General features: G+C 57.9%; 9 protein-coding genes across 9 annotated transcripts; 5 read left to right on the forward strand and 4 right to left on the reverse strand.

Annotated features, from left to right (window-relative positions):
• Nucleotides 1–46: 46 nt before the first annotated feature.
• On the forward strand, nt 47–2,750 carry C8Q71DRAFT_730622 (MFS general substrate transporter). The gene is made up of 16 exons (XM_047922112.1): nt 47–444; nt 501–513; nt 572–651; nt 703–751; nt 813–891; nt 946–973; nt 1,030–1,103; nt 1,161–1,229; nt 1,281–1,313; nt 1,365–1,406; nt 1,466–1,568; nt 1,623–1,757; nt 1,821–2,100; nt 2,155–2,197; nt 2,252–2,314; nt 2,363–2,750. Exons 1-16 carry the CDS (start codon nt 328–330, stop codon nt 2,619–2,621), a joined length of 1,467 nt encoding a protein of 488 aa, XP_047784745.1. The 5' UTR covers nt 47–327; the 3' UTR covers nt 2,622–2,750.
• A 183-nt stretch (nt 2,751–2,933) lies between these two features.
• C8Q71DRAFT_20692 (uncharacterized protein) lies at nt 2,934–5,195 on the reverse strand. The gene is made up of 5 exons (XM_047917012.1): nt 4,929–5,195; nt 4,857–4,869; nt 4,684–4,800; nt 3,316–4,627; nt 2,934–3,261 (listed from the first exon to the last, which is right to left on the reverse strand). The coding sequence occupies exons 1-5, from the start codon at nt 4,981–4,983 to the stop codon at nt 3,247–3,249; spliced, it is 1,512 nt and encodes a 503-aa protein (XP_047784746.1). The 5' UTR covers nt 4,984–5,195; the 3' UTR covers nt 2,934–3,246.
• A 260-nt stretch (nt 5,196–5,455) lies between these two features.
• On the reverse strand, nt 5,456–7,324 carry C8Q71DRAFT_730628 (protein kinase A regulatory subunit). Its single transcript, XM_047922113.1, has 2 exons — nt 5,835–7,324; nt 5,456–5,775 (listed from the first exon to the last, which is right to left on the reverse strand). The coding sequence occupies exons 1-2, from the start codon at nt 7,150–7,152 to the stop codon at nt 5,582–5,584; spliced, it is 1,512 nt and encodes a 503-aa protein (XP_047784747.1). The 5' UTR covers nt 7,153–7,324; the 3' UTR covers nt 5,456–5,581.
• Nucleotides 7,325–9,603, forward strand: C8Q71DRAFT_826099 (uncharacterized protein). Its single transcript, XM_047926294.1, has 3 exons — nt 7,325–7,927; nt 7,988–8,427; nt 8,479–9,603. Exons 1-3 carry the CDS (start codon nt 7,715–7,717, stop codon nt 9,461–9,463), a joined length of 1,638 nt encoding a protein of 545 aa, XP_047784748.1. The 5' UTR covers nt 7,325–7,714; the 3' UTR covers nt 9,464–9,603.
• Nucleotides 9,604–9,870: 267 nt separating this feature from the next.
• On the forward strand, nt 9,871–10,904 carry C8Q71DRAFT_793573 (armadillo/beta-catenin/plakoglobin; the record flags this gene model as incomplete). Its single annotated transcript, XM_047925480.1, has 8 exons — nt 9,871–9,966; nt 10,026–10,097; nt 10,163–10,272; nt 10,338–10,399; nt 10,453–10,572; nt 10,625–10,704; nt 10,752–10,820; nt 10,872–10,904. The coding sequence occupies 8 exons, from the start codon at nt 9,871–9,873 to the stop codon at nt 10,902–10,904; spliced, it is 642 nt and encodes a 213-aa protein (XP_047784749.1).
• Nucleotides 10,870–14,395, reverse strand: C8Q71DRAFT_20704 (assimilatory sulfite reductase). Its single transcript, XM_047917013.1, has 4 exons — nt 11,727–14,395; nt 11,582–11,673; nt 11,062–11,526; nt 10,870–11,007 (listed from the first exon to the last, which is right to left on the reverse strand). The coding sequence occupies exons 1-4, from the start codon at nt 14,341–14,343 to the stop codon at nt 10,999–11,001; spliced, it is 3,183 nt and encodes a 1,060-aa protein (XP_047784750.1). The 5' UTR covers nt 14,344–14,395; the 3' UTR covers nt 10,870–10,998.
• A 308-nt stretch (nt 14,396–14,703) lies between these two features.
• On the forward strand, nt 14,704–16,704 carry C8Q71DRAFT_20778 (oxidoreductase). Its single transcript, XM_047917019.1, has 5 exons — nt 14,704–15,258; nt 15,311–15,506; nt 15,575–15,761; nt 16,084–16,379; nt 16,438–16,704. Exons 1-5 carry the CDS (start codon nt 14,952–14,954, stop codon nt 16,616–16,618), a joined length of 1,167 nt encoding a protein of 388 aa, XP_047784751.1. The 5' UTR covers nt 14,704–14,951; the 3' UTR covers nt 16,619–16,704.
• A 176-nt stretch (nt 16,705–16,880) lies between these two features.
• C8Q71DRAFT_852462 (oxidoreductase) lies at nt 16,881–18,367 on the forward strand (the record flags this gene model as incomplete). The annotated part of the gene is made up of 5 exons (XM_047926832.1): nt 16,881–17,184; nt 17,253–17,448; nt 17,509–17,695; nt 17,788–18,092; nt 18,190–18,367. 5 exons carry the CDS (start codon nt 16,881–16,883, stop codon nt 18,365–18,367), a joined length of 1,170 nt encoding a protein of 389 aa, XP_047784752.1.
• Nucleotides 18,368–18,485: 118 nt separating this feature from the next.
• Nucleotides 18,486–20,317, reverse strand: C8Q71DRAFT_20772 (methyltransferase-domain-containing protein). The gene is made up of 5 exons (XM_047917017.1): nt 19,689–20,317; nt 19,557–19,638; nt 19,103–19,482; nt 18,943–19,039; nt 18,486–18,889 (listed from the first exon to the last, which is right to left on the reverse strand). The coding sequence occupies exons 1-5, from the start codon at nt 20,243–20,245 to the stop codon at nt 18,758–18,760; spliced, it is 1,248 nt and encodes a 415-aa protein (XP_047784753.1). The 5' UTR covers nt 20,246–20,317; the 3' UTR covers nt 18,486–18,757.
• Nucleotides 20,318–20,643: the final 326 nt, after the last annotated feature.

The raw sequence follows: 20,643 nt of genomic DNA on the forward strand, positions 1-20,643 counted from the left end.
GGCGCGTTCCCGTATCCGCCGATTTATCGTACGTTGTGGGCGTACAGAAGCGCGGGGCATGCCGTCACATGACCGTGATTGGTGCATCGGGGGATGATGGAGAGTCGTCCCGCGCGGCTGCCGCTGCGTACGACAGGCCTGGCCTGAATAGGCACAATCCACGGACGCCCGCTATCGGCCATGGAGTCGGACCACCCGCGTTGGCGGTCTTTTTGTGGACGACCTCCATCATCTCTTCACGCGACTACTAATCCCTCTACTGCCGACTGGATGTCCTGAATTGACGACCAGCGTTACGACGAGGGGAAACATTGTTTGCTTGACACGATGCTCTCGTTACGGAGCGTACGGCGGTTCGTGTGGGGAGAGGTCCCGGATACCAGGGCGGAGCGGACGCTGCTCCTGAAGATCGACTGGTTCATCCTGTCATACTGCTGCCTCATGGTGAGTCGCGATTAGATATAAATGCAGGAAGCAGGCTCAGATACCTCCGCATGCAGTACTTCACGAACTGTGAGTCGCACGGGCTGCACCGCCTGCATGTCATGACGCATCCACGCCCTGGTCGCAGACCTCGATCGAAGCAACGTCTCAAATGCATACGTCTCGGGCATGAAGGAAGACCTCCACATGTACGGCACAGAATTCAACGTCAGAGCCTGATCCTATTGCGCCATTCGCAGCCTCTCATATCATTTGCAGAAAATCAACACGATATTCACATGCGGTTATATCGTCGGAATGGTACCAAGTGAGTGCCCTGCGTATGGAAATGAGAGGGAAAGCAGCTCTGAACGACGCATACAATGTAGACAACTTGATGCTCCAGGTGGTCCCGCCAAGGATCTGGTTCCCAGCCATGCAGATCGTATGGGGTGTCTTGACATTTTGGTGAGTTCCCTCTACGTTGACATGGTCATCGTCGGGTCTCATTCCAAGTTTTAGCTCGAGCGCCGTCAAGAACGTTGAGCAGGTAAGTTACAGTGAGATCTCACTACTGTTACCATCCATGACATTGACCTACGACAGCTGTATGCTATTCGGTTCTTCCAAGGCCTGAGCGAGGCATCAACATTCGTCGGCACACATTACATCCTTGGCTCGTGCGTTCCACATACCTTGCTTGGAGCTTCGACCAGCTCACATAGGCTGCACTGCAGATGGTACAAGCCAGGCGAGCTGGGAAAGCGCTCCGGCATCTTCACGAGTTCAGGTCTGATTGGGACACTGTAAGTCAGCCAGTGATGATTCACTCTGCTAGGTGCTGACGGAAAACCCAGCTTCTCAGGAGTACTTCAAGCAGCAGTATATCAGTGAGTAATTGACATTCGTTCTCTTGCCATCTCCCCTGACGTTTATGGCAGGCACCTGAATGGAACAAATGGCCGCAGTGGCTGGCGCTGGCTGTACGCAATTATGATCAGGCTATGGCCTTCCGCGAGCAACACTCACCTATCCCGCGCAGATTCATCATCGACGGTGTAATAACTCTCCCCATCGCTCTATACGGCTTCTTCGTCTTCCCGAACACCCCAACCACGACGACCGCATTCTACCTCTCGGAGGAGGCAAGTTTTTTTTATCCCCTCCCACCGTGTCCCTCATTAACCTAAATCCCCCAGGAACGCGAGCTCGCCGTAACCCGTTTGCAAACGGGCAAGGACGCCCCGAAGAAGCACCGCGGGGTCGGCCGCCCCACCTGGGACCTCGCAAAGCGCGTCCTCGGCCGCTGGCGGTGGTACGGCTGCAGTCTCCTCGTACGTGGCCCCACTCCCACCCCACCCGTCACCCACGCTCACTCACACTCCCCGTCACTGTAGTTCGCGATCTCGGGCGAGACCGAGAGCTTTGGCTCGAACAATCTGATGGGCCAGTGGCTCTCCGCGGCGGGGGGCTACACCGTCGAGCAGGTGGACTACTACCCGAGCGGCGTGACCGCGGTCGGGATCGTCTCGACGCTCGTGTGCGCGACGTGGACCGACGCGACGCGCGAGCGCGCGCGCTGGCCCGTGCTCGTGTACATGGCCGTCGCGGTCATCGTCGCGGCGGTGTGCATCCTGGTGTGGGCGAGCCCGACGGGGCTCAAGTTCTTTGCATATTGTGAGTCGCGCGGAGGGACTGGGCGGTGGTTGAAGGTTGCTGATTTGAGGTTAGATCTGGCGGGCGCGAGTTATGCGGGGCAGGCGACGACGTTCGCGTGCGTCTGTCTTCATCTACCACACGATGCGTCGCTGACATCCTCCCTCCACAGATGGGCAAACCAGATCTGCGCCGACGACGACCAAGAACGCGCCGTCGTCCTCGCCTCCATGAAGTACGTGTCCCTCCCCTTACGCACACGCGTACTCACCCTCCCCCGCAGCATGTGGAACAACGTCGTCAATGCCTGGTGGCAGCTCGTGTTCTACCCCGCCACGGATGCGCCGCGCTTCCACAAGGGCATGTGGGCTATGATCGGCATCGGGCTCGCGACGCTCCTCGTCACCTTCCTCGTGTGGTATCTCGAACGCCGCGAGAAGCGGGGCGCCGCCCGCGCTACGACGAGCGAGGCCGGCCGCGTGGATGAAGTGATCGAGGAGAAGGAGAGGGACCTGGACGAGAAGAATGTCGATGGGTTCTGACATTACGATCGAATGAGACGCGGTGGTTTGCTTCAATGGTCACCGTGTTTAGATAGGCTGCACTTGTACTTGTGTAACATACCATGCACATTGATACTAGATCTTCCTCGGCGAACATACACCTGCCCGGTATATTACTTCACACAGCCGCACGGCACATCTTCATTATCCCTAAAGACTTGCTACAGTAACTACTCGCATGTGCGCTTCACACAGCAGCATCGTACTTCTCCGCAACACGCGCCACAACTAAGTACAAAGCAGGCATATCAAAACCTTCAAGACATCAAGAATGAGAGCACTAATGATACAGACGCAGCGTTCGCAAGACGGCTAATGTACGGCGAAAGAGAGACAGGGTGTGACACAGGCTGCGCGGGCGGCAGCGGGGAATTAGGACGTTCGGGTCTAGTAGGTGTTCCTCCGCGGCGCACAGCACGACGGAGGACGGGCGCAAACGTGGCCTCGCTGACGGGCGACGGAGTGCAAGACAAGTGCAGAAGATGGTACACGCAAAGAAGAGCGGAAAGCAGTGCGGCGGCGGGCGTGTGAGTAGCGTTAGTGAGGTATAACTTCGGGCGAGGTATAGTTGCGACGGCGACGCTCAACGGCCGATGTCCGACTGTCACTCGTTCCGGACCTGAAGAGGTCATGGTCAATAACAATCAACTCCGCAGAACTAGATATGACGTACAGTGAGTTGTCGAACGGCCGCCTTCTCGTCCTTCACCGCGGCGTCGCCCTGAGTGCCAAACTCGTCAGGCAGCGGGGCGGCGACAGGCATCTGGGGCAGGCCCGGGTCGAGCATCCTTGAATAGCTGTTCGTCCGGCTCCTGGGTTTCTCCGACGCCTTGTCGCCGTCCACGCTCGCGCCCTCGTCCGAGTACGCTAGGTGCACGGGTGAATTCAGCAGCGACTTCGAGCCGCGCTTTGGGTGGGGCGACACCGCGGAGAGAGGCGGATCCGCGAGGTTCGGCGTCGTCCCATACGGGTTCGCGAGCATCGGCGACGCGTTGTTGCCCGTCACCGGTGTTATTTGGTACGCGGGCGGGCTAGCATCGTCGCGCGTCGCGCTGAGGTTGAGCGGCGGGACTTGCTTGCGCTGGCTGGCCTTCCGCACGGGCGGACCTGCAGGGGCGGCGGCGGCGGAAGCAGCGCCAGCCGTGGCGCCATACCCGTTATTATATGTGGGACCTGGTCGAGGCGCGAGCGTGCCCGCAGGTTGGTACGCGTTGGCGTTGGCTGGGGGCGGCGAGCGCGCATCATATACAGGGTACGGCCCAAAGTCGTTGTAGCCCTGCATCGGGTTCGAGTACGCCTGCGACGGAAAGGCGACTTGATTGATTATGTTCGAGGTCACGGCCTTCGATGGCGCCGCAAGCCCCGCCGTGGGCACGAACACCGGCGCGACAGGATAGCCTGTCTGGTACATCTCCGGGGCCGACGTCTTGGGCTGCACGGCGCCCCGTGCGGAGGCCGGCGGCAAGCTCCCATCGTTCGAGTTCGCGCTGCCACGGGAACTCGGGCGCGTGCGCCCGCCGCCGCCTCCACTGCGCTCGACATCCTTGCTGAGCAGCTCGTCGGACGACGGGAAGGGAGTGAAGTCCACGGCCTCCTCGTGCAGCTTGTTGCGACGGCGACGGCGGAGGGTCCACGTTGCCACGATGATGATGAGCACGAGGCCCACCAATGAACACGCCGTGATGACGCCCACTGACAGGCCCTTGTTGGCTAGGAAGCCCTTTGATGTCGCGGCATTAGCAGCAGCCGTGGCGGATGCCGATGAGGACGAGGTTTCGGTGAGGGTGACCGTTCCCTGTGGCCCAGTGCTCACGACGGTTTCTGCGGAGGTTTGTGTAGCAGAGGTCGACGAGGTCCCAGCTGAGGATGTTGCTGTCGCGGATGAGGATGAAGATGATGAAGTCGCTCTCGATGACGAGGAACTGCTCGACCGAGTCGATGCGACAGTGCTTGTCGTCGAGGTTGCAGTCGAAGTAGCAGTAGACCTGCGAGGCGCATAAGTCCGTGATGGACGTCAGAAATGTCAACGGGGTATGCTCACTGAGTCAAAGTGTCAGTCTGTGTCGCTGTGGCTGACTGCGTCAAGGTAAGGGTCGAGCTGGTCGACGTCTCTGACGTTGTCTGCTGTCCTGGGAAGATTGGAGTGAAGAGGGAGGAACTGTTGCCATGTCAGCTTTCGACGTGAGTGCAGAGAAACGCGTCGATCACACGTACAGTGCGTTGCCCACTGTGACAGAGAGACGTCTCAGCACGCTACTTTGACTGATGAACGCTGCGGAGACTCACCGCTGCTGAACAAGTCGCGCTCGGACAGATCCAGTTCGCGGTCGACGACACTCATGGTGATACAAAGTTCTCGGAGAGGGTGCAGAAGAATGGAGGTCTAGGGCCGACACTGAGTTGGTATGTCAAAAGAACGAATGGGGTGGGAGGTCGTTGTGCGGTGCGCCGAGACGAGCTGCCGGTGTAGCTTCTGAGTCTGCCAGGACCCAAGCAGAAAGAGGTGGTCAAAGAGAGGGGACCAACAGAAGGGCTGGGCGCAGATGATGGGGGACGGAAGGAAGGGAGCCTCGAGGAGGAGGGAGAGAAGACAAAAGGACGGCGATAATAGCGGACGACCTTCCAGGGTCCATTGACTGGGGCCACAAACCGGTGTGGAGAATGTTCAATGTTCGTCCGCACCGTGACTATCGATGGGTGCTCCAACAACCCTCGCTACTCGGGTTGGCTGATGGCCGTGGTTGGCATCGAAACGCTCCTCGACGATGCGCGCGGTGTTGCCACTGTGTTGGCGGCTGTTGGCGACGTCCTCGACCTCCGCCACACATCGCCATGGCACTCGCACCAATTACGATTCACGTGACTACAATAGACTACACACAGCAAGAACAAATCCTACACTTCACTCTCCCCAGTCTACGGCACAGACCTCAGCAGCCTCAGCGCGTCCTCCGGGGCGTTGCCCCGTACGCCTGCCCCGCGTTCCGCTCCATGATCTCCCGCAGCGGCCCCAGCAGCCGCGTAAACGCATTCGCATCAAGCGCCGCCACCTTTAATTTCGCCGCTGAGGGATCCGCTCGGGTAATCGCACTCACCGTCGCAGCGCGGGGTTCGCGCCGCAGCAGCGACAACTCTGTTATGAAATAGTCGATCAGTCGCCAACACGCGATGTCCGCACGACGGAGCACGCACCGCCAAAGTAGTCGCCCTTGGTGAGGCGGTTGACCTCAACCTCGCGACTCTGGCCGTCATCCGTGCGCTCGGTTTGGGTCACAACAGCTTCGCCGTCTTCGACAAAGAAGAAAGTGTCGCCCATGTCGCCCTGGCGCACCACCGCCTCGCCGTCCTCGCGCACTTTGCTGACAAGCGCGTCTGCGATCTTGCTGCGTTCCTCAGGCCGTAACGACGCGAGCAGCGGTACGGATGACAAGAATTGCTCGTACATGGTACGCCTCCTGTGCGCCGCCTTGAGGATGATCGTGCGGAACGTGATCCGGTCAAGCGACCATAGCGTGGACGGCTCCATCGCTACCACACTCGCCGCGCGCGGATGCCCGTACATCAGCGCGAGCTCGCCGAAAAAGCTGCCCTCCCTGCACTCCGTGACCTTCTTCCCAAACTCCGGGTGATAATCCGGTTGCGTGAACTTCTCTTCGGACGCCGTGTTGCCCGTGAGCCATGCCGGCGGCAGAGGTTCGGGGCGGATGAAGCAGTCGAGCCATCCCGCCTCGACGACGTAGAAGAAATCACCGACGTCGCCCTGCCGGATGACGACCTCGTCCTTCGTGACATGCACCTCGCGCATCGCCATAAGCACGCCTGTCTCCTGCTCCTCGTCGAGGTCACGGAAGATGAAGTTCTTTGTGATCGCCGCGCGGATGCGCTGGAGCTGCTCCTCCGTCTTTTGGTAGACGGGAAGCGGCTCATCAGACTCTTCGTCCACTGCGATGGACTCTGCGCTGACGGATGCGCGGCGAGCAAAGATGTTAGATTCGGGGGGTTGCAGGTAGTCGCCGTGTGGCGTCACATTGCCATTAGCAAACGAGGCGAAGGGGTTGGGCGCGCTGGTCGGCGAAGTCGGGGAGAGCTCGTCTGCCTCCATCCGGAAAGTGGGGGGCGTGAGTGAGTGAAGGCCCCTTGTGGATGGGTCGTGCAGTAGCGCGTTCCCGGGGACGTTCAGGGTGCCGAAGGGGCTTGGATTGGCCATGGACGCGCGGAGGGAGGAGCGCTGAGCCAAGGTGGGTTTTGCGAAAGGGGAGATACCGTCGGGCTGTGAGCCTGAGGTGGGACTGATCGGTGTGTCGTGATAGTGGTCGGTCGCCAGGTCGCGCGCGAACGATGAGTGCTCGGAGAGGATATCGCGGGTGCGGGTGCGCTGCTCCTCGAGTCTTGACTGGAACCAATTCGCGCAGAACTGCAGCGCGTCTTTGGGTTGTACGCGGTGCGCGTCGCGAGTGAGGTCGACAATGAGCTGGTCAAAGGTAGACATCGAGTGGCTCCTGCTCGCCATGGCAGATACTTATAGGTGGGTCCGCCTGAGCTCTGGCCTCTTATGCGTCGTGCGGCGTTGTTCCCGTTGTTCCGAGAGTGCTGTACGTGTTGTTCGTGGCGGAGATGTGCGCCTTTGTATTTGGGTGGGTCAGCGAGCGCAGAATGAAAGGGAGACACCGACCACAAGGGCGGCACCGATTTATGGCTGTTCATGGCATCCACCGACGTGAGTCTCGAGCCACGTGGCTTTCCTTTCTCGGAACACAGAAGTGGTCGGTGAATTGCGCCTTTGCTGGCCTGCATCCTGCCACCGGGTCCCGGGGCCATCGAGCAGGCGAATACCAGGCATTTCGGTTCCGTGAGCTCGCAGAGTGTGTCCGGTAGATTGGCCGAGCGACGTTCCCGCCGCAGGCCGACAAGCACGAAGAACGAATGAATTCGGCAGACAAGCGTCATGCGGGGAGCCGACATGGGTCACGTGGGCCGTACTTACACGTTAGCGCATCACTCGCGCGACTCCTCCAGAACGACCTTCATTCCGCTTCACTCCTTCTCCTTCACGACTCTCAGACCGCTCTGCTATGTCCGCCCAGGACGCGACAGTAGACATCCGCATTGAACTTCCTACGTATTCCCGCTCTTTCACCGTACAAGCCGGACCGTCGTCGTCGATCCGCGACGTCAAGCACGAGATAACCAGAGTCTGCCCAGGCAGCCCGACCGCGCAAGGCCAGCGGCTCATCCACAAGGGGCGCTTTCTCAATGACGAGGAGCTAGTGGGGGAGATATGGAAGGTGCGCGTTCTTGTTCTGAGCGTCCCCTTCGCCTTTCATTCAACGCGCGCACGCATACAGAAGCCAGACGAGGTGCACGTTCTTCACCTCTCTGTGCACCCCTCGGCGTGGACGCACGGAACACCCACCGTAGCGTCTTCCTCGTCGCCACCTGCATCGGTTCCTACTGCGGTACCCTTGTCAGTGCCCAACGTAACGCCGGTCTCAGTGCCATTCTCATACCCGGTATCGGCACCGGTGGCGACTCCGACTATGACCGATCCGTCTATGATGGCAGGTTCGACACTGGGTTACGTCTACTACAAGCACGCATGCGCGCTGTACGTGCTTGTGCATGGGACGGACCGTATCGAGGGTGCGAACACGGGCGATGCTGAGCGATGGCGCGCCATAGCCATCGAGATGTTGGGTCATCATGGATGGGCGTGGCCGGCACTACTTGACGAACAGTATCCCCCGACGAGCCCGGGAGGTTTGAAGTATGAGCGGACCCTTGTCGAGTGAGTAATCCGTGCGCCTTTGACAGGTCTAGGCTAACAACAGTCCATCAGTGGCCTGCCATACCTTTCACTCACAAATCCCAGGGCGGAGCCAACGCCTATTCAACTACACGCTCTCAAAGTCCTTTCCCTCACGTTCACAATACTGTCTACTTTGGGCCCACATGCGGTTCCTTACTTCCCGACTGCTTCGACGAATGTCGCCCAGACGATTGCCACCACCAACCTCAATGAACACCTTCAGCGTCTTGGTCTGCCTGCTCTGCGTCTTGTGCCAGGCCAGATCCCTAATCAGAATCTCAACCCGAATGACCCGAACAATCTCGCGGCACCTGCGCCAGCGGTGGAAATCCGTGCGATCCCCATGCGCGCCGTCCTGATACCCTTCCTTATGGTCGCTTTCCGTACCATCCTACTCTTCTACTTCTTCGGACCGACGAAACGGCCCTTCTTTGCTCTGGTGGTCGTCATCTGGATTCTCTACGAAGCCTGGGGTGCCATCCGTCTTGTGCTCGGACATGACAGGCCTCGGGACCGACCGCAGGCGGGTGCTGCGGACGGGCCTGGAGCCAATCAGGCTCGCCAACCAGGGCAACAAGGTCAGGCTCAGCAGCCCAATCGACCTGTGCGCCGTCAGCGCGGTGGTACACCCAACGCCAACCGTAGCGCGATGCAGTCCTTCCTCACCGGTCTGTCGAACATGAACCTGCGAAGGGAAGACTCCATCATCGACACCGGTGCGAATGTCCCTCCGCCCAGTCTCAGCCACAAGATCAGGACCTTCGTCACCCTCATGCTGCTGACTGTGTATCCTGCGGTTTGGGATCATCGTCGGGCAGCGCTGAGGCGGCGGGAGGGGAGGCTGCGGACGGAGGCTCATGCACGGGAAGCAGCACGGAACGCAGAAGGCGAACCTGGGCGCGAAGCTGAGATTGAGAGGTCACGAGCTCTCGAGAGGTTGCAGGAGAGGCGGCCTGCGTGGGTGAGGGAATATGTCGAGAGGGTGCAGACGACAGACTGGGCCGACGAATTGTAGGGCCGCTGTGGTTATTGTTAGGCGGTGGTGTACAGTACTGATACTGGACGGGATTGTTGTACGTATAGGCTTCGTTTAGCTATATTGTTATGGACGTTTGGATTCGATATAGTACTTCTCTCCTTTGTGATGATTGCCCCCATTTGCTTATGACTGCCATCAACGTGGATGTACAACTGCACCATTCATCCGATGCTATCAGCATGGTCTGTTTGCCTCGCGTCGAAGACGAGGCACAGACCGTCCACAATGGTTTGGCCGCCTGTATACCGGTGGCATGGATAACGGAGTACGTGATAAGCAATATACGCCCCTAGGCCTCTTAGCGGTACTCGTGCCCTCAACGTGTCCCGGGCTGCCTGCTTCACTCTCCTCTCCACCTAACTCTAGACTGCCTAGCCATCACAATGTCTGATAAGACGCATGTTCTAAGCCACCCGGTCGTGAAGGCCCGTCTGTCGAAACTGCGACAAACATCGACCAGCCCGAAGGAGTTCCGAGAGGTGCGTCGCTCGTTCGATCTTCGCTAGGCTCGCTCAGATGAATGTGTACACGCCCGTAGGGCATCCATGACATCAGTATCTTCTTGGGTATCGAGGCGAGCAAGAACTTGCAGGAGGAAGAGTTCAGCGGGGTACGTCTACGGTCTCGCACTAACAGCTGTATACTACACTGAGGCTCACCGGCTCTTCGTTCCAGCAAACACCAGTAGGTACCTTCACGGGCACCGCGATCAAGCCCAAGATTGGGCTCGCACCCATCCTGCGTGCGGGCCTCGGCATGACCGATGCAATGTTGAACCTGTTCCCGTGTGTATCCTTTGCGACTGGCTCTGGCACCCAAACATTCAAACGACCCCTGACCTCCCGACCAGGGCTGCGCAGGTGTATCATCTCGGTATCTTCAGGGAGAAGACAACCCTGCAGCCCGTTGAGTGTATGTCATTGCCGTTCAACGACCCTGAAGCGAGACGTTGACGCGAATGTCAGATTACTCGAAGCTCCCGTCGGACACGACGATCGACATCGTCTACTTGCTGGACCCTCTCATCGCCACAGGAGGAACGGCGACTGCTGCGCTGCAGATGCTCATTGATTGGGGCATGCCTGGTGCGTCCTCCGCCCGTTTAGACGGGACTGTCACTCATGTAGGCTTGTGCAGTGAACAACATCAAGTTGCTTTGTGTCTTGGCCTCTCAGACAGGTCTGAACCGCGTGCGCGCTGAGTTCCCAGAGCTCGAGGTGCGACTCTCACTTGATCATTATGCAAGCTAGCTAACAACGCATAGATCTGGGTGTCTGGAGTTGACCCCGAGCTGACGGACAGGGGTTTGATCGCACCAGGGCTGGGTGATACGGTGGGTACCTCGTATGAATGGGGTCACGCGCAGCTACTCACAAGCACATAGGGAGATCGCTTGTTCAACACACTCCGAGATTGATGTTTCAGAGCATTGACGGACGTAGCAATGTACACAACCCACTGTACTCTATCATGCTGAATCATATACGACCGATGACACTCGTCGTAAACAATCAGTATACCTTCAGCAAATGGTCAGACATGAGACGGACGAAGTCAGCAGTACATCTACTCACCTCCAGCACATAACGTTCCTCCTCCTTCAAGCCCTCCAAGAAGACGCCCGCCTGCGTGGCATCTTGGCCAGTATGTCTCATTAACGCCTCGACCAGCGCCTCGTAGACATCCGGGACGGGCCACGTCGGTCCGCACAAGTAGAACGCACCCTGCTCTTCCCAGAGCATCTTGGCAAGGACATCCGCGTCCTCCTTCATCTTGTGCTGAATGTACACCTTCCGCGGGCCGTCACGAGAGAACGCGAGTCCGGCCTTGGTGATGATTCCGTCGTCTATGAAGGCCTCGAGTTCCTCGCCATAGAGGTACTCCTGAGAGCGATGGCGGGAGCCGAAGTAGTAGTACGTGGGTCCGACGGGGATGGACTGCGACTTGAGCCAGGCTCTGTACTGCAGGAAGGCACGGAAAGGAGCGGCGCCAGTGCCCAGACCAGCCATGACGATCGGCTGCATGTTGTCGGGGGGAAGCTGGAGAGCGATATTGAGTATTGGGTTGTTCGGGTGCAGAAAATATGATGCTCACCTTCATGACGCTAGGCCTCAATGATACGGTGACCTTTTGCCCGGGCTTTAAATCAGCGAGGTACCTCGTACACTGGCCATAACGAGGGGTGCCTAGCGTACGGCATGAGCGACGTATGACACGATAGATGTTTCGTCAAACGTACCACTAGGGGTGACCCAGTCAACGCTGACTACCAAAAGGTCAACCTGATCACCGACGACAGCCTGCGCACTCGCAATACTGTAGTGCCTCGGCTTGATGTCGCCGATGAGCTCGCAGAGAACCTCGATGCCCGGGCGTGCAGTCTCATAACGCCTCATAATATCTGCGAACGTCACCGTATCCTTCTCGTTCAACTTCTTGAACGTCGCGCTGCCCTCAGGGCTGCCAATGAACCTCAGCGAGTACTGGTCCGCCTTGTTCGTCGCATACTCCGCCAGCTCCGTATAGAACGTCTTACCCGGCTTGCCAAACAGGTCGATCTGCTGCTGGAGCGCCTGGAAGACCGTGCGGGTGTGCATGCGCGTACCGTCCGTGTTCGGGACGGCGATGGTGATGAGCTTGTTGGGGTCGGCGCCGTACCAGCGGCAGAAGTCGAGCACCTCGTCCGCGTCGTTCCACCCGTGTACACCGAGTGCCTCGCCGATCTCGTACTTGAGCCCGGTCCCGCGGGTGTCGAACTCGATGTGGAAGACGTTGCGGTCGTAGTCGAGCGGCGTCAGGCGGCGGTTGACCGTGCAGGTGACGAGGTACGTCCGCTCGGGCACCTCCGGGCGTAGTGAGGGGTTCTGCGCGTATTCGTCGTCGGACGGGACCTGCGCGTCCTGCGGCGTGAAGGCGGAGGGGAAGATGATATGTTTCGCCGCGTCGTGCCAGGAGCCGAGGCGTGCGCCATTCACGACCTCGCCTTCGGAGGTCTCGACAGAGATGGCGTTGAAGGTAAAATGCTTGAGCGGCTTCACCTCTGTTGCATCCTCCGCAGAGAGTTCTTGAGGTGCAGGGATCTCGACTTCGACAAGTCCATCCCACGTAGCACTAATAACCTGCTGGAGCGGAACACCTTGCACTGTGTCGCCGACAGCCTTACGCAGGAGCTTGAAAACGGCTTCTTCGCGTGCTGCCAGCCCGAGGTACAACCGCAGGAACGCAGCCTGCAGCACTACAACCTGCAACGCCTCGGAAGCGTCACCACCGGTCACTTCCTCGACAAGGCTGAGTGGGTTGACGATGCACACGTGGAGGTCCCTTTCGTGGATGAGCGCAACGACGGAAGGAGGAAGACTTGAGAGCAACTCGGCCGCGCTCCAGGTTGTGGAAATCAGCACGGGCGAGCCCGGAGCGGCATGGGCGATAATTTCATGGGACTTCAGTAAACCCTGATCCAGGACAGCTACGAAGTTTGCTTCTCCTTTGCTGTCAGGTGTGAGAGGGAGCGTCACGGACGCGGGGAGGAAAGCGGCGTTCTCATCCTTGGGAGCGAGGACGAGTCTGTCTGCGGTGAGGCCTCCAGGCTTGGAGCACACGTCGTGGCCCCTCAGAAGACGCGACGAGATTGAATTGAACGAGACGAACGTCTGCTCCACGGAACGTGCCAGAGAAGCGAGAGGGGAACCGGGCGTGCTGAAGAAAAGGACTTTCTTAGTGTTCGGCACATCGATGGACGCCGGAGCTGCCGTCGAGACGAGGCCGCAGAGATAGGACGTGAAGAGCAAGGGTATATCGAGGAACTCTTGCGTACGTGTGGGCACGATACGGTGCGACCTGACGTTAGGGCCGGGGCTGAGTGGGTCAAGCACGGACGAGAAGACGTCCATGTACAACGAGCCCTGGGTGGTCTCCGCGGGGACGTCATCGAAGACGTGGATGTTTCTCGCGGCCAGGGGCAGAACCTCGCGCAATGCCTCCTCGTCCCAAGGGCGAAGCATCTTGACAACTACAATAGCCAGTCCAGCGGTCTTCGCAGCGACTGCCTTTGCTGTCAAAGCAAGCGGGCCGTTCAGGATCACGACCACGGTGCTCGCGTCCTTGTCCCCAGCATACTCGAAGGCATCGTAGCCAGCCTTCTTCAGTCCGTCCTTCGCGGTCAAACCGGGCTCCTGGGAAGGCAGGGCAGGGGCAATAGTATGGCCGCTCTCGCGTGCCGCGCCATGGTGGTCGAAGAGATGGATGACATGGCTGTCGGTCAACTTGTAGGCGAGCGCAGCGAAGTCAACGGTCTCGCGCGGGGTCGCGGAAAGGAGCACGGTGAAGTCGTCCGGAAGGATGGCGAGTGCGGGCGTAAGCGGCGCAAGGGTCGGGGATAACGCAAAGCTCTCGCCAACGGGCGTCACGGCGGGCACTTGGATGATGAGCCTGCTGTCGGGGGTGGATGGGGGAAGATAGGTCAGCGACTGGACCATCATGGCGAGCCCCGACGGCGTCGTGTAGGCCGTGAGGACCGCGCCGTTGGCAGCATCCTTGCTTGTTCCTTGGGACAGTCTGCCTACCAAGCTTAACCCTGTTCCGGCACGCGTTTGCAGACTGACGACGGAAGCGACGTCGTCCGACGAGCCCGCCCACTCCTTTGTGAAGGTCCCAAACCCGATGTGTTCTGCAACATCATAGATGAAGACCGAAGAGCTGGAACTCGCCCTAGACGCGATGAATTCGACCGCGGTGGACGCAGAAATCAGCGCGCTCTTGACAGCTTGCTGCAAGTCGCGCTTTGCGTTGAGTTTGGGCGATGGAGGAGTGGAAAGCGTCGCGGTTGGAGAGACCGGGGTCGACACTCCCGAGGGCATCCTGACGGTGAGCAAGAAGGAATAATAGTAAACAGTATTTTGTCCATTTTGTGGGCGGACGATGAGGCGAGGATGGCGACAGTGCACGTGGCCCCGTCCCCTGCGCGCGATCTCGATCGATCAGACATCCCGCTCTCCCGGATCGGCGCGTACCTCTCAAAATCCTTGGAAAACATTGCGAAAAACATCGGGCTGCCGTCAACGGTCCCCTTGCTTGTCAGGCCTGATATGAACGAACATCATAATCGACGCACGGACTAATATGATAACCTAAGGAAGAAACCTCGGAGGGGCAACGCTTAAATCGTCACTTTGTAGCCGAGATGAAATCGGAGTCGACTCGACGATCGCAGGTTCAACGGTTCTGTTACACAGACACTCCGCTGAGCAAACGTTCGAGATCGTCGTCGGGACTCCGTCGTACGCCATAGAAGGCCTGCTGATTGCTGTCAGCGTCGAAAGGGGCTGACGCGTTCCCAGCGTGCGGCCCGGCTTGGCCGTATGTCGTCCGTCGGTATATCATCAGCGTCCTAGGGCGGAACATCGGCGTCCGCTCTGCATTTCTTGTCCCCCTTCTTCCCCCTCAACACAGAAAACTTCTCTGAGTTATGACCTCGTTCAAGCCCATCAAATCAGCCGTGCTCGGTGTCGGGCTTGGCGGAATGACATTCCACATCCCGTTTGTTCTTGCGCTGCCCCAGTATTTTACACTCCACGCTGTTCTCGAGCGCAACCCCGCCTCCCCTGGGGGCAAGCTCGGCGCACGATTCGGCGCTGAGAAGGCAAAGAATGTCAAGATTTACCACAGCTACGACGAGGTGTTGAGCGACCCGGAGGTCGAGCTTGTTTTTATCAGCACCCCAAGCGAGACGCACTACGCGCTCGCAAAGCTAGCGCTGGAGGCTGGGAAACATGGTGCGTCGTATCCCACTAAACCAATATGCAATCGAGACTGAAACCATGGAAGTCCTCGTTGACAAGCCCGTCACTGCAACTGCTCAAGAAGCATATGAACTCGGTGACCTCGCGAAGGCGAAGGGTGTCGTTCTGTACCCGTTCCAGAACAGGCGCTGGGACTCGGATTTCCTGACCCTCCGCAAGCTCCTGGACCTCCCACCGTCAGACCCGAAGTCGCTGGGGACGCTCGTTGAATTTGAATCCAGGTAGGCTATTTTACCCTTGCGCATCCAGGATGCCATGTGGGGGACGGATGCTGAAGGTTGTCGTACAGATTTGACCGTTATCGCGCGACGCTAAAGGGCACATGGAAGGATCTACCAATCCCTGCGAACGGCCTGACGTACGACCTGGGCGCCCACACTATCGACCAGTCTCTGGTGCTGTTCGGGCGCCCGAAGGCGGTTACTGCGATGATTGAAAACATCCGAGGACTCGGGCACAAGGAGGTGGATGACTGCGTAAGTATGCGCCTCTATGTTGGTCTTGCCATGCTTCCCTTTCCGTTCTTGGGTATCTGCATCGAATGACTGGCCGTGGTCCGCGTGGCAAACACTGGTTCCGACCATGTGGGCAAATGGACATGAGAGCTTCGTGGCACACAACATGCGTCAGGGCTGCCGGTATCGGTGTTTGTGCATGAAGCTTGATCTGTATAATGCCGTAAGAACCAGCGCTGTGCGTAGAACAGGCGCTCCACTCTATAGCCCCATGAATTATACACTTTTCGTTATTTCCTCGAAATACAGCAGCAGTCGTGACTGACCATGGATCTATCCGCAGTTCACGATCTTCCTGCACTATCCGCCTCGGAAGGCGGAGAATGGTCTCCAGCCCACGTCCTTCACGGTCATCCTCCGGGGTCACATTCTCTCTGTCCGTTCACAGCAGGTGCGGTACGTTGTCCGTGGGCTCCAAGGAACGTACACCAAGTTCGGCGTGGACGTCCAAGAGGACCAGCTGAAGGTCATCCCGGATCCCGCACAAATCGCCGCATCCGAGTCCTACGGTGTGGAGCCAGAGAGCCTCTGGGGAACGTTGGAGAACCTCACGACAGGCGACAAGATCGTGAAGTCTACGTACGTCCTGGAGTCCTCCCTCTTTCGTTACAGCCTAGAGACTAACAGACGAGTGCAGATGGCCGTCGACTGAGCGGGGAAATTACGCGGGGCTCTTCGAGGATCTCGCGAAGACCATCCGCGAGGGAAAAGAACAGGCAGTGAAGTGGGCGGAGTCGGCGGAAGTTATTGAGATCATCGAGCTTGCATACGAGAGCACGCGCGAGGGACGCACGATCACTGTGCCTCCTCGGCCGTGAGGTTGTGAGGCAGCCTGCACTCTGATGACACGTCCTGTCAACGGCAGCGAACATAAAGAGGAGAAGTAAATGACCCAACTGTACTACTGTTTATGACACCGCGTGTCGAAGCTATATTCGATTGAACTTTACGCTGCATAATTAAATTCTGCTTTCTCGCGCCTGCGCTGAGATGTGCTTCTTGCTCCCACGGCGTAGGGTCCACTGGGATTTCGTCTGTACTTCTAACGGTTGCTTGTATCAGAATCAGCCTAGCGGCGCGATGTCCTTCAAACCGATCAAGACAGGCGTCGTTGGGGTAGGGTTCGGTGGACTAACCTTTCATATACCTTTCATACTAGCATTGCCGCGGCATTTCATTTTGCATGCGGTGGTTGAGAGAACCCCATCGGCTCCTGGAGGCAAGCTGAAGGAACGCTTCGGTGGAGAGGTTACTGCGAACGTCAAGCTCTACACGACATATCGGGAGCTAGTGGATGACCCAGAGATCGAGCTGATCATCGTGACGACGCCAAATAACACCCACTTCGATTTTGCGAGACAGGCTCTTGAAGCGGGTAAGCACGGTACGTATTGGATCCTCTCCAGATAGTAGGCCCGGGCAACGCTCACTCAGACTTCCGTCATTTGACAGTACTGGTGGACAAGCCCGTCACTACAAATACGTCAGAGGCCTGGGAATTAGGGGCTTTAGCAAGGCAAAAAGGCATCGTACTCTACCCGTACCAGAACTGTCGGTTCAACGCCGACTTCCTGGCTCTGCGCCAGCTGTTGCGGCTGCCCGCGGACCACCCACAGTCACTGGGCACACTCATCGAGTTTGAGTCGCGGTTGGCAGGTTGCACTTTCCATGCGCTATGCACGTAATAATGCCACATCCTATATGATAGATATGACCGCTATCGCACCGCAATCAAGAACAGCTGGAAGAACGTACCTCTCCCCGGTACCGGTCTGACATACGACCTTGGCTCGCACCTCATAGATCAGGCGCTCGTGCTATTTGGACGGCCGGCCAGGGTCACTGCGTTCATCGACAACGTCAGAGGAATTGGCACTGCAGAGGTGGATGACTGTGTGAGTGACATGTACGGGCTGCAAGACGCGGCGCGTCGTAGGGTTTATGCAATCACAGAGGCACTGACACGGACGACCACCTCACTGTTTAGTTCACAATCTTCCTGCATTACCCGCCGCGCCCCGGGCGCGCAGGCATTCAGCCTACGTCCTTTACGGCGATCCTGCGATCACACATACTGTCCGTGCGCTCCCCTCAGCTGCGCTACGTCGTCCGGGGGACCACGGGCACCTACATCAAGACCGGACTCGACGTGCAGGAGCAACAGCTCAAATTATACACGAATCCCGCGGACATCGTCGGGGATCCAGCGTACGGCGTCGAGAATGAGGCGCTCTGGGGGACACTAGAGAATCTGGGCGGCAAGGCGGGAGAATTCGAGGTCGTGAGATCCACGTACGTCCTTTCATCCACCAACACGCGTCGGCTACATAGCAGATGTAGATGAGCTGCTTGGATCTGACTGATGGCGCTCCCGCTACTCGGTGATTAGGTGGCCGACTACGGAAAGGGGCAATTACGCCGCACTATTCGTGAATCTGGCAGAGGTGATCCGCGAAGGCAAGGAAGCGTTGGTCAAGTGGGAGGAGTCAGCGGAGGTGATCGAGATCATCGAGGCGGCGTATCAGAGTGCGCGTGAGGGGCGGACAGTAACAATCGCCGACAACTAGTTGATGAGGCTGATGAGTCAAGGGCGCTGGAGCACAAGTACGAAGGATAGCGTCGTACCTCACAGCTCGAGTAGTAAAACAGGGACGTAATAGTGGCGCAGGTGACCCCTGAAATTGAATGAACGTTGTACCGAATTGTCACTGTGACATGTTCCTGGCTTTTGTCAGGCTGCTCAGCGGAGTTACGAGCTGACAGCAGCCTAGTATGTCGACGAAAGCTGGACTGGAAGGCCAGTCGACTATCGAATTTTGGGGTGGCCAAGGATGCGCACCCTGGGTGTCCTGAGGCAACAGAGCGGAGTTGCGGCGACAACATGAGGTCAGGATACTCCTCGAAGATACTCCTAAACATGCCATAGTTTCTGGAACGGGGACGCTAACCTGCCACGGTCATCTCCGTTTGTATTCACATGGCTTCAGAATACTGCCGCGACCTAATGTCTTTTCCCATTCCTTCGATCCCTTCGACTTTCTTGCCATCTTCTTGAAGTCGAATAGAGTAAAATGCGAATTGCTGTCATCCTGTGGGCGGCATATCGTCATTCGGTGATAATGATTGAACAGGAAAGACATACCTTCGTCTTCAGACGAAAGCCAAACGAACATATGTACGAGACAAACTCGTCTTGATTAGTAAAACGGCTCGCCACCTCGGCTATCTTCAGTTCGCCGCTGCATGGACACCCAGACGGTGAGTAAGGGCACGGGCTCTTTCCAACGTGAAACTGTGCTTACTTCGGTCGAAGAACTCGCCACGCCTCGCGGATGCAGTTCGGCCAGTTCGTGCCCATCAAGCTCAGCGCACAGACCACGACGTCGACTACGCCGCCTCGGCCCTCGCTTTCAATATCCTCCTCTGCCTCGTCCGGATCCTCCGACCCAGGTAACGGGAGTCGCACGCACGCGTCCGCCTCAATGACGTACGTATTGTCGGATACGAGATCGAACGACAGGACCGTGAAGCCCTTTGGCACAAGCGCACGAGCGAGTGCAGCGTCGCCGCAGCCAAGGTCCGCGATGACAGTTTTCTCGGGGTAGGCAGACAAAACGGAGATGTAGTGGGACACGGGATTAGTTGGCCATGAATGCACTTGATGTCGGAAGCCAGTGTGATACTATAAGTACGCATGCCAGAGTTAACGGACAAGTAGGATGGGGATTGAGCCGCTATAACATTTGTATGACTCACCTCCTCGAAGACCTTGGGATTTTCCCGCATCATATCGTGCGCACGCTTGCTGTCGGATTTGTACAAAGCTTCATTGATCCAGCTAATGGCACTGTGAGTACAGTGTCGACATAGGTGTCGGACAACTCGTACCGGAAGCGAGCACCATCTAGGTTATTCTTCAGCCCTGCTTGCAGCTTCGTCAAGTTTGACTGCTCTTGCGGTGGCTGTTTGCTGGTACCCGCAACATCGCTCCCTGCGGTCGGCGGAGTCAGATCCGCGCGCTGCTTGGCCTTCTTCCGCGCCTTCGAGAGAGATGCATGGTCGGACTCAACCAACGGCTGCTCCCTTTTTTCATCGTCAAAAGTTGATACAGAAGCTTGGGCATGCTTGCCCCCTGCGTTCTGCTTCCGTTTAGCCTTCCTGTCCCGGGAACCCACGTCGCTGCTCTCGACATGAGGCAGCTTGGCCGAGCTTTCAGATCTCCGAGCATCGTTCTGTTTGCTCTTCGCTTTCGATTTCTGCTTCTTATTGGGCTGAGAAGTGTTTTTGCCTGCCTCCAGCTTCTCCATGAGCTTCTCAAAGTTGATGTGCGCGGTTTCAAGTTTAGCACCGCCATCCGAGGGGGGTCGCTTGCGCTTCTTGGTGCTGGACGACCCCGCAGCTGGTGCATCTGGGACAGACCATCCTGGAACATCGAAAAGTGACATCGCTAGACAAGAATGAGATCTGGGCGAGAGTGAGGACGATGGCGCTGGAAAAGCCTAAAGGCAGGCAGCCGCAGGCTCGGCTTCGCAGAAAGAAACGCGACCACGTGCCCAAGACGCGTCGCGCCAGTTGAGTCGTCGCTTAAGCCACATCATACTGAGCTCTGCTACTTCACGGCCTTTCACGGCCGTGCCACTGTACATCGCTCCTCTACTGGCGTTTACTTTTTTGTGGGACTGTAATTGGGTGGGGATTACTGTGCGACGAAGCGGACGCACTGTCAGTGGGAGTAGACTGCCAGAGTCTGGGGTGTCGAGAAGCTGCGGCCCATATCTAGTACGCCGCCATCGCTATTGACGTATCCCGGGGTTTGAGCCAAAAATGACGGCAGCGCTACGTT

Source organism: Rhodofomes roseus, assembly GCF_022264815.1.
Source record: "Rhodofomes roseus strain CIRM-BRFM 1785 chromosome Unknown C8Q71scaffold_1, whole genome shotgun sequence".
Taxonomy (NCBI): Eukaryota; Fungi; Basidiomycota; class Agaricomycetes; order Polyporales; family Fomitopsidaceae; genus Rhodofomes; species Rhodofomes roseus.

What these genes read in the sequence shown, in the direction of transcription:
- C8Q71DRAFT_730622 (XM_047922112.1), top strand. Translation starts at nt 328, where the DNA reads ATGCTCTCGTTACGGAGCGTACGGCGGTTCGTGTGGGGAGAGGTCCCG. An exon ending in TGTACGGCACAGAATTCAAC is followed by an intron (nt 652 to 702) that starts GTCAGAGCCTGA and finishes TATCATTTGCAG; the next exon opens with AAAATCAACACGATATTCAC. An exon ending in GGTACGGCTGCAGTCTCCTC is followed by an intron (nt 1,758 to 1,820) that starts GTACGTGGCCCC and finishes CCGTCACTGTAG; the next exon opens with TTCGCGATCTCGGGCGAGAC.
- C8Q71DRAFT_20692 (XM_047917012.1), bottom strand. Translation starts at nt 4,983, where the DNA reads ATGAGTGTCGTCGACCGCGAACTGGATCTGTCCGAGCGCGACTTGTTC. An exon ending in CAGACTGACACTTTGACTCA is followed by an intron (nt 4,628 to 4,683) that starts GTGAGCATACCC and finishes TGCGCCTCGCAG; the next exon opens with GTCTACTGCTACTTCGACTG.
- C8Q71DRAFT_730628 (XM_047922113.1), bottom strand. Translation starts at nt 7,152, where the DNA reads ATGGCGAGCAGGAGCCACTCGATGTCTACCTTTGACCAGCTCATTGTC. An exon ending in CAAGGGCGACTACTTTGGCG is followed by an intron (nt 5,776 to 5,834) that starts GTGCGTGCTCCG and finishes ATTTCATAACAG; the next exon opens with AGTTGTCGCTGCTGCGGCGC.
- C8Q71DRAFT_826099 (XM_047926294.1), top strand. Translation starts at nt 7,715, where the DNA reads ATGTCCGCCCAGGACGCGACAGTAGACATCCGCATTGAACTTCCTACG. An exon ending in TAGTGGGGGAGATATGGAAG is followed by an intron (nt 7,928 to 7,987) that starts GTGCGCGTTCTT and finishes GCACGCATACAG; the next exon opens with AAGCCAGACGAGGTGCACGT. An exon ending in TATGAGCGGACCCTTGTCGA is followed by an intron (nt 8,428 to 8,478) that starts GTGAGTAATCCG and finishes ACAGTCCATCAG; the next exon opens with TGGCCTGCCATACCTTTCAC.
- C8Q71DRAFT_20704 (XM_047917013.1), bottom strand. Translation starts at nt 14,343, where the DNA reads ATGCCCTCGGGAGTGTCGACCCCGGTCTCTCCAACCGCGACGCTTTCC. An exon ending in TGACTGGGTCACCCCTAGTG is followed by an intron (nt 11,674 to 11,726) that starts GTACGTTTGACG and finishes GCCGTACGCTAG; the next exon opens with GCACCCCTCGTTATGGCCAG. An exon ending in TGAGGCCTAGCGTCATGAAG is followed by an intron (nt 11,527 to 11,581) that starts GTGAGCATCATA and finishes ATCGCTCTCCAG; the next exon opens with CTTCCCCCCGACAACATGCA.
- C8Q71DRAFT_20778 (XM_047917019.1), top strand. Translation starts at nt 14,952, where the DNA reads ATGACCTCGTTCAAGCCCATCAAATCAGCCGTGCTCGGTGTCGGGCTT. An exon ending in CTCGTTGAATTTGAATCCAG is followed by an intron (nt 15,507 to 15,574) that starts GTAGGCTATTTT and finishes GTTGTCGTACAG; the next exon opens with ATTTGACCGTTATCGCGCGA. An exon ending in GACAAGATCGTGAAGTCTAC is followed by an intron (nt 16,380 to 16,437) that starts GTACGTCCTGGA and finishes AGACGAGTGCAG; the next exon opens with ATGGCCGTCGACTGAGCGGG.
- C8Q71DRAFT_20772 (XM_047917017.1), bottom strand. Translation starts at nt 20,245, where the DNA reads ATGTCACTTTTCGATGTTCCAGGATGGTCTGTCCCAGATGCACCAGCT. An exon ending in ATCCCAAGGTCTTCGAGGAG is followed by an intron (nt 19,483 to 19,556) that starts GTGAGTCATACA and finishes GCGTACTTATAG; the next exon opens with TATCACACTGGCTTCCGACA. An exon ending in GCTTTCGTCTGAAGACGAAG is followed by an intron (nt 18,890 to 18,942) that starts GTATGTCTTTCC and finishes TGCCGCCCACAG; the next exon opens with GATGACAGCAATTCGCATTT.